Source organism: Hyperolius riggenbachi, chromosome 7 (assembly GCF_040937935.1).
Source record: "Hyperolius riggenbachi isolate aHypRig1 chromosome 7, aHypRig1.pri, whole genome shotgun sequence".
Taxonomy (NCBI): Eukaryota; Metazoa; Chordata; class Amphibia; order Anura; family Hyperoliidae; genus Hyperolius; species Hyperolius riggenbachi.
Genome location: NC_090652.1, coordinates 46,208,222 through 46,223,643, shown reverse-complemented (window position 1 = coordinate 46,223,643; position 15,422 = coordinate 46,208,222). Strand labels below are relative to the sequence as shown.

At 46.5% G+C, this 15,422-nt stretch overlaps 1 protein-coding gene across 2 annotated transcripts in view; it reads left to right on the top strand.

The window, feature by feature from the left end:
• The window catches only part of LOC137524291 (RING finger protein 112-like), a 45,235-nt gene that overhangs the window by 6,599 nt on the left and 23,214 nt on the right, over positions 1 to 15,422 (top strand). The window contains exons 4-8 of one of the 2 annotated variants that reach the window (XM_068243987.1): positions 201 to 338; positions 420 to 524; positions 6,136 to 6,186; positions 9,273 to 9,317; positions 12,688 to 12,774. In XM_068243987.1, coding sequence (XP_068100088.1) covers positions 201 to 338; positions 420 to 524; positions 6,136 to 6,186; positions 9,273 to 9,317; positions 12,688 to 12,774 — 426 coding nt within the window. The remainder of the gene's footprint in view (positions 1 to 200; positions 339 to 419; positions 525 to 6,135; positions 6,187 to 9,272; positions 9,318 to 12,687; positions 12,775 to 15,422) is intronic. The other variant, XM_068243988.1, reaches the window with a different exon arrangement.

Genomic DNA, 15,422 nt, shown 5'->3' with positions numbered 1-15,422 from the left:
CTTTAACATTAAATCTGAATACAAGCCAGAGTTCTTGGCACCCTATAGACCCAGTCACTGCTAAATACAGTATACAGTTTATGCAGAATGATAATGACGCCTTTGATAACTGAGGCCTGAAGAGTAAAGCCACGATTGGCTGGTCTTGTAAACGCTGCAGGTAATATAGTAGCCTGTGAGATGTGTGGTTTCCCCCGCAGGAGAAGGGGGAGGAGTTCAGCCTGGGCACGGAGGATGAGCCCCTGCAAGGCTTTGAGTGGAAATCCGGCATAGACAGCACTACAAAGGGGATCTGGATGTGGAGCAAACCATTCCTCCTGGGCAACAAGGGGGAGAAGGTGAGACACGATGCAGGAGCCTCCCATTAGTATGACTCTGTATTTCTGTCTTCCATCCCATATAACAGGCTCTCTTTGCAGGTGGCGGTCTTCGTATTGGACACAGAGGGGTCTCTGGACATTGAGGGGGATCGGGAGAGCTGCATTAAGCTCTCGGCATTGTCTATGCTGCTCAGCTCCCATCTGGTGAGAAGGAATCGCATATGGTGTCTGCACAGTGCACAACACATAGGGCTTAATTCACTAACACAAATAGCATGCCTTATCAGAGTTAGCATGCCTTATCAGAGTTAGCATGCCTTATCAGAGTTAGCATGCCTTATCAGAGTAGCATAGCGAGCGCTACACACTTATGCCTGCCAATCACTTTAAAGGACATTATCACCGCCCTTTGATTGGCCCAATAGGCTGCCTGTCACTTGACAGGAAATGCTGTCGTGCATCCTGGAAGACACACTCTGGCTCAGTGGAAGCCGGCCCTTAAAGCGCACCTTTATTTCCAGATGGGTAATTGGTACAATGGTTAGCAGTGGGGGTGTAGCAAGATGGCCTGACAGCCGTTTTGCAATTTCACTGCTTCATTGTATTTGGGCCTCTGACGAAGCTGTTAGTAACACTGTGAAACGGCTGTCAGGCCATCTTGCTATACCCCCACTGCTAACCACTGCATCATTTACCCCGCTAGAAATAAAAATGTGCTTGAAAGATACGGTGCTGAATCTACTTACTACTGCTGATGCCAAAATCATCTCTAAGGTACCTATCCAGGAATTCCATCAGCCACTTGTTTTCTGTGACATTTAGAGCTGTGGGCTGCAATCTTCAGAAATTCGTCATTCCTACCTTACCCACCTTCTACGCAGTGAGAATAGCTACTCCAAACAGAGCCTGCTGTAATCTAAAATCTAAGTACCCTCTTATAGGTACGTAAAAGTACAATTGAAAGCATTCCGTGTGTAAAAATGTTTTCTTGTCACGGCAATGTGTCTATTCAGCAGAGGAGGGAGGGGGAGCAGAGTGAAGAAACCAGGCAGAGAACTTATCCTGGCTGGCAATGATTACTTTTGCCAATTAGCAGAACAGTACAAACTTGTACTCGCTGCACTGAAAGCAAACTGCGCACTTTTAGTTCAGCCTGCCCTCTTCTGGCCTCCGAGCGCCTTCTGACTGCAATTTGATGCAGTCAAACAGCAGCAATTGTAACCCTACTTGTGCCAGCATTTGTGGTTGCTTGGCAGGAGGACACTGTCTTATATTGTGTCTGAGTGCAGAAGTGTGGATTTTTAGCTGCAAAAGGTAACATTATGGCGCTACACTTACTAAGCAGTCAAAAGATATGTGCAGATCTGTGTCTGACAACAGGACGGTCATGTACAGCCCTATGTAATGATGATTGTGCTTCACAAGTAGACCAGTAATACATAAATATATATATACTAGCCGACCCGCAGCGTAGCATACGCCGCATAAGGGGGTAGAGGGCAGGAAGGGGGTATTGGGCACAGCGGCGGGGAGGGGAGTCGGACCCCCCCTCAACTGGGTCCCTCATGTGTGCTCCCCCTCCAGCTTAAGCTCAGCAGGAACCCACCCCCCCTCACCTCGGCCCCCCATGTGTGCTACCCCTCCTGCTTAAGCTCAGCAGGAACCCCCTCCCCCTCCTGCTTAAGCACAGTAGCAGCCGCCACTATTAGTAAGAGGCAGCGGGCGGGGATGCCTCACCTCTTCCGTTTTCCAGCGTGTGTTCCACTGTCGTCACTTCCTGCAATGCCACCCACTGTATTGGTGTAATTTGCCTTCTTAAAACAGAAAGAAATCTGCAATAATTCAGCTATAAATGAACATTTGTGGTTACCCACAATGCACTGCTACTAAATATGCCACTTATTCTTTTTCACCCTTAGTAACCCAAGCAAGCATCCAGATCCACTGGTGTATAGCAAGCCTTTAGCTTTAAATTTTAAACGGCCATATCAAACCCACATGTGCCAGCCTGTTTCAGACTTTTGGTCCTCACCTGTACATGGCAAGGATTGATACGGCTGTATGAGATAGGGCTTGGACCAGTACAACAGAGTAACCAAGCAGCTCAGAGTGACCCAAACACTCGGAATGTATATAGGAGGATAAAAGGGTCCAAAAAGGGAAACAGTAAATTCGGGCGCCTGAGGCTAGTGGACAAATCGGGCGCCTCCATTCACTCCTATAATAAATATCGTTTAATGGGCGCCCGATAGGAAAAAAGGGCGCCGGTGAAAAATAACGTTTTAAAAGCGGCGCCCAGGGACTTAATGTTTTATTACTGCTTCTCATGATTACACATTATTTAATGATTTATACATTTTTAAATATTATTTTTAAACGAAAAACAGTACAATATTTTTTTTCAAACATTATTTTTAAACGAAAAACAGCACTTTTTTTTTTTTACATTATTTTTAAACGAAAAAACCAACAGGGGGGTCTTAGGTTTAGGCACCAACAGGGGGGTCTTAGGTTTAGGCATCAACAGGGGGGGTCTTAGGTTTAGGCACCAACAGGGGGTCTTAGGTTTAGGCACCAAAAGGGGGGTCTTAGGTTTAGGCACCAACAGGGGGGTCTTAGGTTTAGGCACCAACAGGGGGGTCTTAGGTTTAGGCACCAACAGGGGGGTCTTAGGTTTAGGCACCAACAGGGGGGTCTTAGGTTTAGGCACCAACAGGGGGGTCTTAGGTTTAGGCACTAACAGGGGGGTCTAGGGGTTAGGGGTAGGTACAGGGAGGGTTACTTAGGCACCAACAGGGGGGGTCTTAGGTTTAGGCATCAACAGGGGGGTCTAGGGGTTAGGGGTAGGTACAGGGAGGGTTACTTAGTAATTTTTTTTTTTAACGTTATTATACGTTTCAGTATTTAAACGAAAGATTAACGTTTTTACAATTGCCAATTTAATGCACATTATTTAATGATTTTTAACTTTAAAAACCATTAATTTTAAACGAAATATAGTACAATACATTTTTAAACGTTATCCATGCTTATCGTTAAAAACCCGGCGCCCTTTTTTCCCAGCGCCCCTTTTTAACGTACGCTCCAAAAAGACCTTCTACTAAAAAAATCAAAGCTTGGTGTAATTTGGCTTCTTAAAACAGAAGGAAATCTGCAATAATTCAGCTATAAGTGAACATTTGTGGTTACCCACAATGCACTGCTACTAAATATGCAAATTATTCCTTTTCACCCTTGGTAAGTCAAGCAAGCCTATGGGCCTGATTCACAAAGCGGTGCAAACTGTTTAGCACGGGTGTGCTAAACAGTTAGCACGTGAAGTGCCGTTCGCAGATTTTTGCACGCGCAAAGTGCCGCGATTTGCGCGATAGCGGTCTTTTGCGCAAAACTCTGCAATTGTGCGACTTGCGGCAAATTGCGCAAGCAAAAGACCGCGATTGCGTGAATCGCAGCACTTCACGTGCTAATTGTTTAGCACACCCATGCTAAACAGTTTGCACTGCTTTGTGAATCAGGCCCTACAGCTTTTCGTTTTATACAGTTATATCAAACCCACATGAGACAGCCTATTTCAGACTTTTGGTCCTCATCAGTACATAGTAGGAATTGATATGGCTGTATGAGATAGGGCTTGGACCAGTACAACAGAGTAACCAAGCAGCTCAGGGTGACCCAAACCACTCGGAATGTATAGGGGGATAAAGGAGACCAAAAAGCCCTCCTACTAAAAAAAGCTAAGCTTGGTGTAATTTGCCTTCTTAAAACAGAAGCAAATCTGCAATAATTCAGCTATAAGTGAACATTTGTGGTTACCCACAATGCACTGCTACTGAATATGCAAATTATCCCTCTTCGCCCTTGGTTTGATATGACACTACTTCTACTTCTTGCTTGGACCAGCCCCTTCTTCTTGCTTGGACCAGCCCCTTCTTCTTGCTTGGACCGGCCCTGGGGGCAGGGCGCTACTTCTTCTTCTTGCTTGAAGGTTGAGGCACTTAGTCTATTATATATATAGAGATATCTATATATATATATATATATATATATATATATATATATATATACTGTATATACTTTTTAGTTTTTATAAATACATAAGGCTATTAAACTCTGGTGAGATACTACAAATCAAAAGGAATTTCTCGTGTGAGCTGATCTTTTTTGGGGACACCAGGGGGTGCTGTGTGACAGATCTAATGAAAAGGTGAGAGAGATGTGAAGACTGCCTTATTTATTTCCTTTTAAACAATACCAGTTGCCTGGCAGCGCTGCAGATCCTCTGCCTCTAATACTTTTAGCCATAGCCCCTGAACAAGCATGCAGCAGATCAGGTGTTTCTGACATTATTGTCAGATCTGACAACATTAGCTGCATGCTTGTTTCTGGTGTTATTCAGACACTACTGCAGCCAAATAGACCAGCAGGGCTGCCACTGCTGACAGGCAACTGGTATTATTAAAAGGAGATAAATATGACAGCCACCATATCACTCTTACTTCAGTTCCCCTTTAAATAAGCTAATCTTTGCTCTGGACACCAGGGGGTGCTGTGTGACAGAGATCTAGTCAAATAGAATTTCTCAAGAAAGCTGATCTTTGTTGAGGACGCCCGTATACAATAGAATCTCGTTATAGTAAACCTCTGGAAATAGTACACTCAGTCCTCGTGTCCCAGCAAATGCATCTGTATAAATATACAATGTATGACCAATTCTGATATAATAAACTTCTAATATAATAAACTACTTTTCTTGGTCTCTTGGACTTTACTGTAAAGGGATTCTACTGTACTGTATATAGATCAGATGCTGAAGGAAAATCAAAGACAAAGTTCCATCCTTAATGGAAACCAGAGACACCTATAATGTGGATATTTATACTTACCTGGGGCTTCCTCCAGCCCAATGAGGTGTGTCCTCTCCAGTTGCTCCGTTGTCCTGTAATCTTACTGGCCACACTCTTCTATGCCTGCGCAGCTCAGCTGCGCTCACAACCCCATCGTGCTCCCACATTTGGGTGCATTCTGCTCAGGCACAGAATGTCCCCAGGTGAGCGGCCGGGCCACTCACTTACACAAGCACACGTCTGGCCGCGAGTGGCCAGATTACCGGGGAGATTACAAGTGGACGGAGTGGCCAGAGAGGACGTACCTCATGGGGCTGGAGGAAGCTCCAGGTAAGTATAAATACCCACATTATAGTCGTCCCTGGTACACTTTAAAGCAAATCTGTAGTAAGATTGGACAGGGAAGGCTCTGAATCCTATTGAGCCTTCTCTGTCCCCTCGTTCTCCTGCTGCCCCCGTTTAAGTTATGCTGCCTTGCGCATGGAGCTGCCCTTCTTTTGGAGCTCTTGTGCATACGCAGTAGGGAGACACCATCTTTGGGAGCATTTGGGGTCCGGGGACACAAGGGTTTCCGGAGGTGTATTCCACCAGTTGGTCGACCGGGAGAGGACAGGGAAGGCTCTATAGCATCCAGAGCCTTCCCTCTCCTTAAATAAGTATCTGACTTTTTTAATGGTAGCCATACATTCATCGATTGATCAAAAGTATCAATCTCACCAGCATTGAGTGTAACGCTATTAAATAGATATATATTTTTTTATAGATTTCATGCTATTGAGTATATTTCTGCTGTGTGGGGAAGGAATAGATCTGTCTCCAGCCAGGTTCATATCAGATCGGGATCTGTCTTTCAGCCATATAAGATGGCAATTTATGAATGTATGGGCACCTTTAGTGGAATAAAAGAGGCACAGCATGTAACATGCAGTCTGCAACCAGTTACTGGAGATTGTCTATCTTTCTTTCTGCAGATATTCAATGTGGCAAGCTGCCTGAAGGAGACAGAGCTGGACTACATGGAGGTGAGATGCAGTGTGTGTGTGTGTGTGTGTGTTTGTGTTTGTACAGTGTGCGTGTGTGTGTACAATGTGTGTGTGTGTACAATGTGTGTGTGTGTGTGTGTTTGTGTACAGTGTGTGTGTGTGTGTGTGTGTGTGTGTGTTTGTGTACAGTGTGTGTACAATATGTGTGTGTGTGTACAATGTGTGTGTGTGTATATACAGTGTGTGTGTTTGTGTACAGTGTGTGTGTGTGTGTGTGTGTGTGTGTGTGTGTTCTGTGTGTGTGTGTGTGTGTGACTGTGTGTGTGTGTGTGTGTGTGTGTGTGTGTGTGTTCGGATTTGTACATTTTAGGGCCCAGCACCCACTGTCATCAGTCCCCTCCCCCTCTCCCCATCTTGTGCTCCCTCCATCCTGTGTTGTGCTCCCCCCCCCCTGTGCTCCCCCCGTCCTGTGCCCCACTGCTCGCCCCTGTGGAATCAGCAAGGCCACGGGCCGGGTCTGTGACTGCTACAGTTCACGTTTGGCAGTTCAACTGCCTGAGTTCCCTGCCCGCCCCTTGCTTCCTGTTACCCTAGGCCATGGCCTGTGTGGCCTTGTCCCAAATCTGGCCGTGTGTGTGTGCGTAGGGGAAGGGGAGATATAAAGCTCTCACTAATAAATGAGGTTGTCTTGGCCAAGAATGTCGCTGATGGCATTATTAATTTATTGTATTTATAAAGCGCCAACATATTAAGCAGCGCTGGACAATATATACATACAATGATACAAAGGATGACAGACGTAACAAGGTTATACAACATAGGCCAAAGTTGTACAAGATACATGATCATGTGATTTTGGGTTGCTTAGGTAGGCCCAGTAATACGAGGCAGTCATAGGAAAGGAGAACACAATTCATAGCTCCCAACTGTCCCTATTTTGCAGGGACAGTCCCTCTTTGGGAGCCCTGCCCCTCTGTCCCTCTTTCCTCCTCATTTGTCCCTCTTTCAGGACTTTGTCCCTCTTTCTATGCAAGTATATATATTTCTCTACTAAAAATGTGTTTGATTGACTCTAAACGTTATTCCCATCCTTTAAATTGATATATTACTAATTATAAAATGTTACTATGAAGGAAAATGAACCAGGATAGAAAGGACCAGCGTGGTTTGAATTATAAAACATATTTTACTTATGAAATCTTTAGGGTATGCGGGACTAGGGGTGTGATGGGGGTGTGGCAGGGGCGTGGCTTAATTGACCCTCTTTCTCATCTCAAAAAGTTGGGAGGTACGTACAATTATGTAGAAGACACTAGGGAAGGGAGGATTGTGCCAAAGGCTTACAATCTATGGTAAAGTGTCTAATGTGCCTCTATGGGCAATTGCATAATCACACAGCGGTATCCACCCTCACTGTTCTTTATATACAAGCCGCGGACTGTCATGGTAAATACCTAGGCAGCACCCCTAAAATATATCACCCCTCTGTGTGTATTGTAAAGGTTAACCGTTTTCAATACCATAGATAATATTCTAAGCAGTCCAGTCTTACAGTATTATAGCATACGTGAAATAGAGGCACAGGGAAATTGGGCGCCTGGGAGTAGAGAATTGTAGAATATTGTTATTTTACCGATATTGTACTTTTTAACAATGGTGTATTTTTCATTAGTAAAATATCGGTAACATTTACCAATATTTTACCAATGAAAAATACCACTGTTAGCAAAACCTAACCCTCTATTCTTCCACCAAACCCTTCCTCTTCAATGTCTAACCTTAAAGGGAACCCGAGGTGAGAGTGATATGGAGGCTGCCATATTAATTTCATTTTAAACAATACCTGTTGCCTGGCAGCCCTGCTGATCTATTTGGCTGCAGTAGTGTCTGAATTACATCAGAAACAAGCATGCAGCTAATCCAATCAGAAACACCTGATCTGCTGCATGCGTGCTCAGGGTCTATGGTTGAAAGTATTATGCTACTTACACACATGCGACAACGATCGTTCGTTGAGAACGACGAACGAACTTTTAATTGATGAAAGAACGACCTAAGTAAAGTTAGTTTTAAAAGGTGTGTAACGATCTGATCGTTAGAAGGAACGTTACATCACGTAAAGCAACTATTGCGCTTGCGCATAAAAATTAGAAGTTTCAGGGAGAAATAGCGAAATGCGCATGTCAAGCCTAGTACGAACGACCGTTTCCAACGATGTACTACTTTTGCAAACGATCGTCGTTGGTTAAAATCCGCTGAGACAGAACTTTCTTTTGTAGCGATTTGGCTCGTTCATCGTTTGCCTTAATAGTCGGTGGTTCGTTTTTTGTAACGATCGTCGTTGGTAAAGATCGGGGAACGATCGTTACAAACGACTATAGTCGCATGTGTGTACGCATCTTAAGAGTCAGAGGATCAGCAGGACAGCCAGGCAACTTGTATTGCTTAAATGGAAATAAATATGTCAGCCTCCATATCCCTCTTGCTTCAGGTTCCCTCTAACCACCCCCTGGATGCTTGACCTTAACCCCCCCCCCCCACCCCCCCACCCCCCCCCCACCCCACACACACACACACACACACACACACACACCTATCTTTAACCGTCAACTGTTTGGAGCCATATTGTGGGTGCCCATATTTCACACTATAGCCGCTATTTACACAGATGACACCCAAACTTCTGCTGATCGCCAGGGCTCCCATTTCCAGCTTCCATATTACAAGCTAAGGAAAAGTGCAGAGTTTAACCATTTGCCGACCCCTCCATGCCAATTGGCTTGGCGGGGCTTTGCAGGAGATGCACGCGCATCTCTGCTTGAATGACGGAGCTCCGCTCCATCATCAGTTTCGCAGCGCCGATCGCAGTTAGGAGACTGTTAGACAGCGAACCAGCTGTCTGTTTACAATGTATAGCACTGTGATCTACAGCAGCGCTGTACTGGGGACAGCCGTGTCACTCAGATGTCCCCTACAGAGGATCAGAAGGGATTGGCTGTCATAGGCTGATGCCTATGACAGCCAATCACGGTGATTGGCTGGCGGGGGGAGGAAGGGAGGGCTGGGAATAAAAAGAAAAAATTGACAATTTTGTTTTTAAATTTCTCCCGTTAATCTGCTTGCAGATGTACCTGCACATGGGGAAGGAGTTTGGCTCGCAGCGATTACAGGTAAGGCATTTAGGAAAATCATGGTACATCAATCAAAGTACAGGTAGTGTGTTTTGTTTTGTTTTGTTTTTCCTGTAAAAAAAAAAACGTTTACCTTTTTGTAATGATCTGAAAGGATTGATCTGATTGTTTTTCACACTCCAGAAGATAAAAAATGTCCAACTGACTACAGATCTCCCATGTTTATAATTACACTGATTATATTCTTAATCCTGTATTTTGTTGCTTATCTTGCACATTATACAGCAGCCATGGGATTGGAAACTGAACTGTAGTTGGTGTGTTCAGAACTTCTTTAGCTGTATGGATAAAGAATATATAATGCATGCTGCATAGACATTAGTAGAGCGGTCTGTGGGTGTCAAGATAAAGGCATACAGAAGTCGCTAATGCACATTTACTAGATTCCTGTTCCCTGGCTGGTAGTGTGTTCCCTTAGGTTTCAACCATATCTTGAGTGACGCCTGGAACAAGCATGCAGCCACTGGAGTCACCTGACGTGCATACTGGTTCTAGGTCCCCAGGTTGAAGTGCGAAATCTGGTGGACAGAGGAGAACACATACGTCTTCCAGCAGACCTGGACAGGATTTTTTAAAAAGCTTTTTGCTACTGGCTGGTGAAAGTATCCACCAGCCTCTTGGGTCATACCACTAGAACAGCTAATAGCAGCTCAAGCTTTGGGCAACCACCAGCCTCTTGGGTCATACCACCAGAACAGCTAATAGCAGCTCAAGCTTTGGGCAACCACCAGCCTCTTGGGTCATACCACCCGAACAGCTAATAGCAGCTCAAGCTTTGGGCAACCACCAGCCTCTTGGGTCATACCACCAGAACAGCTAATAGCAGCTCAAGCTTTGGGCAACCACCAGCCTCTTGGGTCATACCACCAGAACAGCTAATAGCAGCTAGAGCTTTGGGCAACCACCAGCCTCTTGGGTCATACCACCAGAACAGCTAATAGCAGCTCAAGCTTTGGGCAACCACCAGCCTCTTGGGCCATACCATTAGAACAGCTAATAGCAGCTCGAGCTTTGGGCAACCACCAGCCTCTTGGGTCATACCACCAGAACAGCTAATAGCAGCTCGAGCTTTGGGCAACCACCAGCCTCTTGGGTCATACCACCAGAACAGCTAATAGCAGCTCAAGTTTTGGGCAACCACGAGCCTCTTGGGTCATACCACCAGAACAGCTAATAGCAGCTCAAGCTTTGGGCAACCACCAGCCTCTTGGGTCATACCACTAGAACAGTTAATAGCAGCTCAAGCTTTGGGCAATCACCAGCCTCTGGAGTCATACCATCAGAACAGCTAATAGCAGCTCAAGCTTTGGGCAACCACCAGCCTCTTGGGTCATACCACCAGAACAGCTAATAGCAGCTCAAGCTTCGGGCAACCACCAGCCTCTTGGGTCATACCACCAGAACAGCTAATAGCAGCTCAAGCTTTGGGCAACCACCAGCCTCTTGGGTCATACCATCAGCTCAAGCTGTTTTGGGCACCCACTATGCGAACTTCGGCTATTTGTAGCCACAGTTTGCATAGCAGGTGCCCTTTTGATGCTGGGGATAAGGCTGGGGAGGGGGGTCCAGGTTAGGTGGCATAGCAGGTGCCCTTTTGATGCCGGGGTCAAGGCTGGGGAGGAGGGTTCAGGTTAGGTGGCCATGGTAGTTGCCTACCGGGGGGGGGGGGGGGAGTTAATGTTAGGCGCCCACTAGGTGAAGTTAAGGTTAGGCACCACCGGGGTGTTTGTGTGTGAGAATAGGGAGAGGTTGGGTCATAGTCAACTGTCAGTTCATGTTACTGATATTTTACTAGTATTATTATTTAGAGTATATGGTCTTGTCACTTAAAATGGCCCTGAGATGGCAATAATGGCATGATTTCTTCCTCCAGCCCCATGAGGTCCGAGGGCCTCCCAAGCTGTCCTCTCTGGTGGCTCCATTCATTTGGAAGAGCTCCCGATATTCTGGCCGGCCACACTCTTCTGCACAGGCGCAGAGACTGACCGGGACTGGCCAGAATGCTGGTAGCTTTACCAATTGAACGAAACCGTCAGAGAGGACATCAAGGGAGCCCACAGACCTCATGGGGCTGAAGCAAGCACCAGGTAAGTATAAATCATGCCCTTGTTGGCTGGCTCATGCATGTTCTCCAGTCTAATTAAGACAACCCTAGTGACTCAGACAGGTGTTAGTGACAGAGGAACAGCACATCCGCCTCGCAAGTAATGGCTTCTTAAAGAGAACCCGAGGTGTGTTTAAAGAATGTTATCTGCATACAGAGGCTGGATCTGCCTATACAGCCCAGCCTCTGTTGCTATCCCAAACCCCATTAAGGTCCCCCTGCACTCTGCAATCCCTCATAAATCACAGCATTGTTGTGAGGCTGTGTTTACATCTGTAGTGTCAGTCTCAGCTGCTCCCCCGCCTCCTGCATAGCTCCGGTCCCTGCCCCTGTCCCTTCCCTCCAATCAGCAGGGAGGGAAGGGATGCAGGCGGGGACCGGAGTTCTGCAGGAGGCGGGGAGAGCAGCAGACTGACACTATAGAGATAAACACAGCCAGCTCTGACAAGCTGTTTGTCAGCAGCGTGGCTGTGATTTATGAGTGATTGCAGAGTGCAGGGGGACCTTAGGGGGGTTTGGGATAGCAACAGAGGCTGGGCTGTATAGGCAGATCCAGCCTCTGTATGAAGATAATATTCTTCATACCCACCTCGGGTTCTCTTTAAACAGAAGTCAGCACTGGCAGTTACTAGATTTGCTTCTCAAAAAGAGGGACACCGAGACCCCAATATAGTGTAGTATGCACTGGTAAATGCAGGTGTGTGGAAAGAGTATGTTCAGTATACTCACAACAAGTCAGGGTTACCGCATAGGAAATCACTGTATAGGCAGGTGGGGAGATTAGACCTGACCTCACTCAGTATTAAGAAGTCGCTCTCTGTAGAGCAAGGGAAAAAAGGGGTAACACCCCTCCACCAAGGGTGGATATGTATAACGTAATATGGATACAGAGGTGCCAGAAGGATAAAAAGATCTAAAACATTTAAAAGTGAGGAGGTAGTGGTGGACTTACCTCCTCCAGGCAGACACAAGAAAATGCTGATGAATTTTCAGCAAAACTATTTATTTACCTACTCCAGTAAAATACAACACGTTTCGCGGGAGTGACCCGCTTCCTCAGGCAATAAGATGGAGCATATACACAAACAGGTCTGGTAGTATGCCATGCGCCTTGTATTACCTGACCTCCTTCTGGCGCCTCTGTATCCATACTACGTTAGATTTCCTTCTCATTCAGGTTTCCTCCCTGGTTGTCCTGCGTGTTTGGTCAGGAGAGCATGGATCTTACCTGATGTTCTCTTTCAGTATTTAGACATTCTGATCCGGGACTGGCACGACTCCAACAACTGTAGCAAGGATGCGGCACGCTTCTACATCAACCGGGAGATAGAGGTAAAATACCTTCACCGTCTTGTTATGAGGTGAATCTCTGTAGATTTGAGGGCTATGGTGAAATCCTATCACCACAAGGAAGTCTAGACTCCAAGGACTTTTGGTGCTTTGCCCCAAACTATTTGCTGTATGTACAAGAATACATAAATACAATTGGTACATAATAATGTCTGTGTATACTTTAACCCATTAGCAGCTTCAATAACGTTATCTCGCTTGAGATATGTGCACTGCTTTAGACCTCAGTCGACAGAACTCGTTGTGCTGTAAATTCTTGGAATGCATTGATCTCTCTCCCCTAGCTGAAAATATAGAAACTGAAAGCAGAAGTCCTCTGTTATTATCTCACACTGCTCCCTAGTGATAAATGACCATACATAGGTTTACTTGAGGCCTGGTATACATGGAATATTGATTTAAAGGACTACTGTAGGGGGGTAGGGGTAAAAAGAGTTGAACTTACCAGTGGCTTCTAATGGTCCCTTGCAGATGTCCTGCACCCACACAGCCACTCATGGATGCTCCGGTCCTTGCTTCCGGTTCACTTCTGGAATTTCCAACTTTAGAGTCAGAAAACCACTGCTCCTGCATGCCCCGCCCTCGCTCCTGCTGACGTCACCAGGAGTGTATTGTGCAAGCCCAGTATGGTCTGTGCCTGTGCAGTACGCTCCTGGTAACATCAGCAGGAGTAGGGACACGGCCACGCTGGCGCAGTGGTTTTCCGACTTTAAAGTCGGAAATTCCAAAGGTGAACCGGAGGTGGGGTCTGGAGCATTGGTGAGTGGCTGTGTGGGTGCAGGATGTCTGCAAGGGACCATTAGAAGCCCCTGGTAAGTTCAACTCTTTTTACCCCTACCCCCCTACAGTAGTCCTTTAATGCTATAAGTTTTGACTTCAGCTTGTATCTATCTTTACTATGAATGGTAAAGTTAATCTAGAAGCTGAAGACAAAGGTTCATGTCCTCTAGCAGCTGCCATCAATCTGAGCCTGAAAGTCTGTGTGCACTAGTCCTTACACTAACTGGGCATGGAAGTCTGTGTGCTGTAGTCCTTACACTGACTGGGCATGGAAGTATGTGTGCTGTAGTCCTTACACTGACTGGGCATGGAAGTCTGTGTGCACTAGTCCTTACACTGACTGGGCCTAGAAGACTGTATACACTAGTCCTTACACTGACTGGGCATGGAAGTCTGTGTGCACTAGTCCTTACACTGAGGGCATGGAAGTCTGTGTGCACTAGTCCTTACACTGACTAGGCCTGGAAGTCTGTATACACTAGTCCTTACACTGACTGGACATGGAAGTCTGTGTGCACTAGTCCTTACACTGACTGGGCCTAGAAGTCTGTATACACTAGTCCTTACACTGACTGGGCATGGCAGTCTGTGTGCACTAGTCCTTACACTGAGGGCATGGAAGTCTGTGTGCACTAGTCCTTACACTGAGGGCATGGAAGTCTGTGTGCACTAGTCCTTACACTGACTAGGCCTGGAAGTCTGTGTGCACTAGTCCTTACACTGACTAGGCCTGGAAGTCTGTGTGCACTAGTCCTTACACTGACTAGGCCTGGAAGTCTGTGTGCACTAGTCCTTACACTGACTAGGCCTGGAAGTCTGTGTGCACTAGTCCTTACACTGACTAGGCATGGAAGTCTGTGTGCAATAGTCCTTACACTGAGGGCATGGAAGTCTGTGTGCACTAGTCCTTACACTGAGGGCATGGAAGTCTGTGTGCACTAGTCCTTACACTGAGGGCATGGACGTCTGTGTGCACTAGTCCTTACACTGAGGGCATGGAAGTCTGTGTGCAGTAGTCCTTACACTGAGGGCATGGAAGTCTGTGTGCACTAGTCCTTACACTGTCTAGGCCTGTAAGTCTGTGTGCGCTAGTCCTTACACTGACTAGGCCTGGAAGTCTGTGTGCGCTAGTCCTTACACTGACTGGGCCTGGAAGTCTGTGTGCACTAGTCCTTACACTGACTGGGCCTGGAAGTCTGTGTGCACTAGTCCTTACACTGACTGAGCCTGGAAGTCTGTGTGCACTAGTCCTTACACTGACTAGGCCTGGAAGTCTGTGTGCTGTTGTAGTCCTTACACTGACTAGGCCTGGAAGTCTGTGTGCGCTAGTCCTTACACTGACTAGGCCTGGAAGTCTGTGTGCACTAGTCCTTACACTGACTAGGCCTGGAAGTCTGTGTGCTGTTGTAGTCCTTACACTGACTAGGCCTGGAAGTCTGTGTGCACTAGTCCTTACACTGACTAGGCCTGGAAGTCTGTGTGCACTAGTCCTTACACTGACTAGGCCTGGAAGTCTGTGTGCTGTAGTCCTTACTGACTAGGCCTGGAAGTCTGTGTGCACTAGTCCTTACACTGACTAGGCTTGGAAGTCTGTGTGCGCTAGTCCTTACACTGACTAGGCCTGGAAGTCTGTGTGCACTAGTCCTTACACTGACTAGGCCTGGAAGTCTGTGTGCACTAGTCCTTACACTGACTAGGCCTGGAAGTCTGTGTGCACTAGTCCTTACACTGACTAGGCCTGGAAGTCTGTGTGCACTAGTCCTTACACTGGCTAGGCCTGGAAGTCTGTGTGCGCTAGTCCTTACACTGACTAGTAACAATGGAGGGTACAGCGACTGGCACTACGGCGG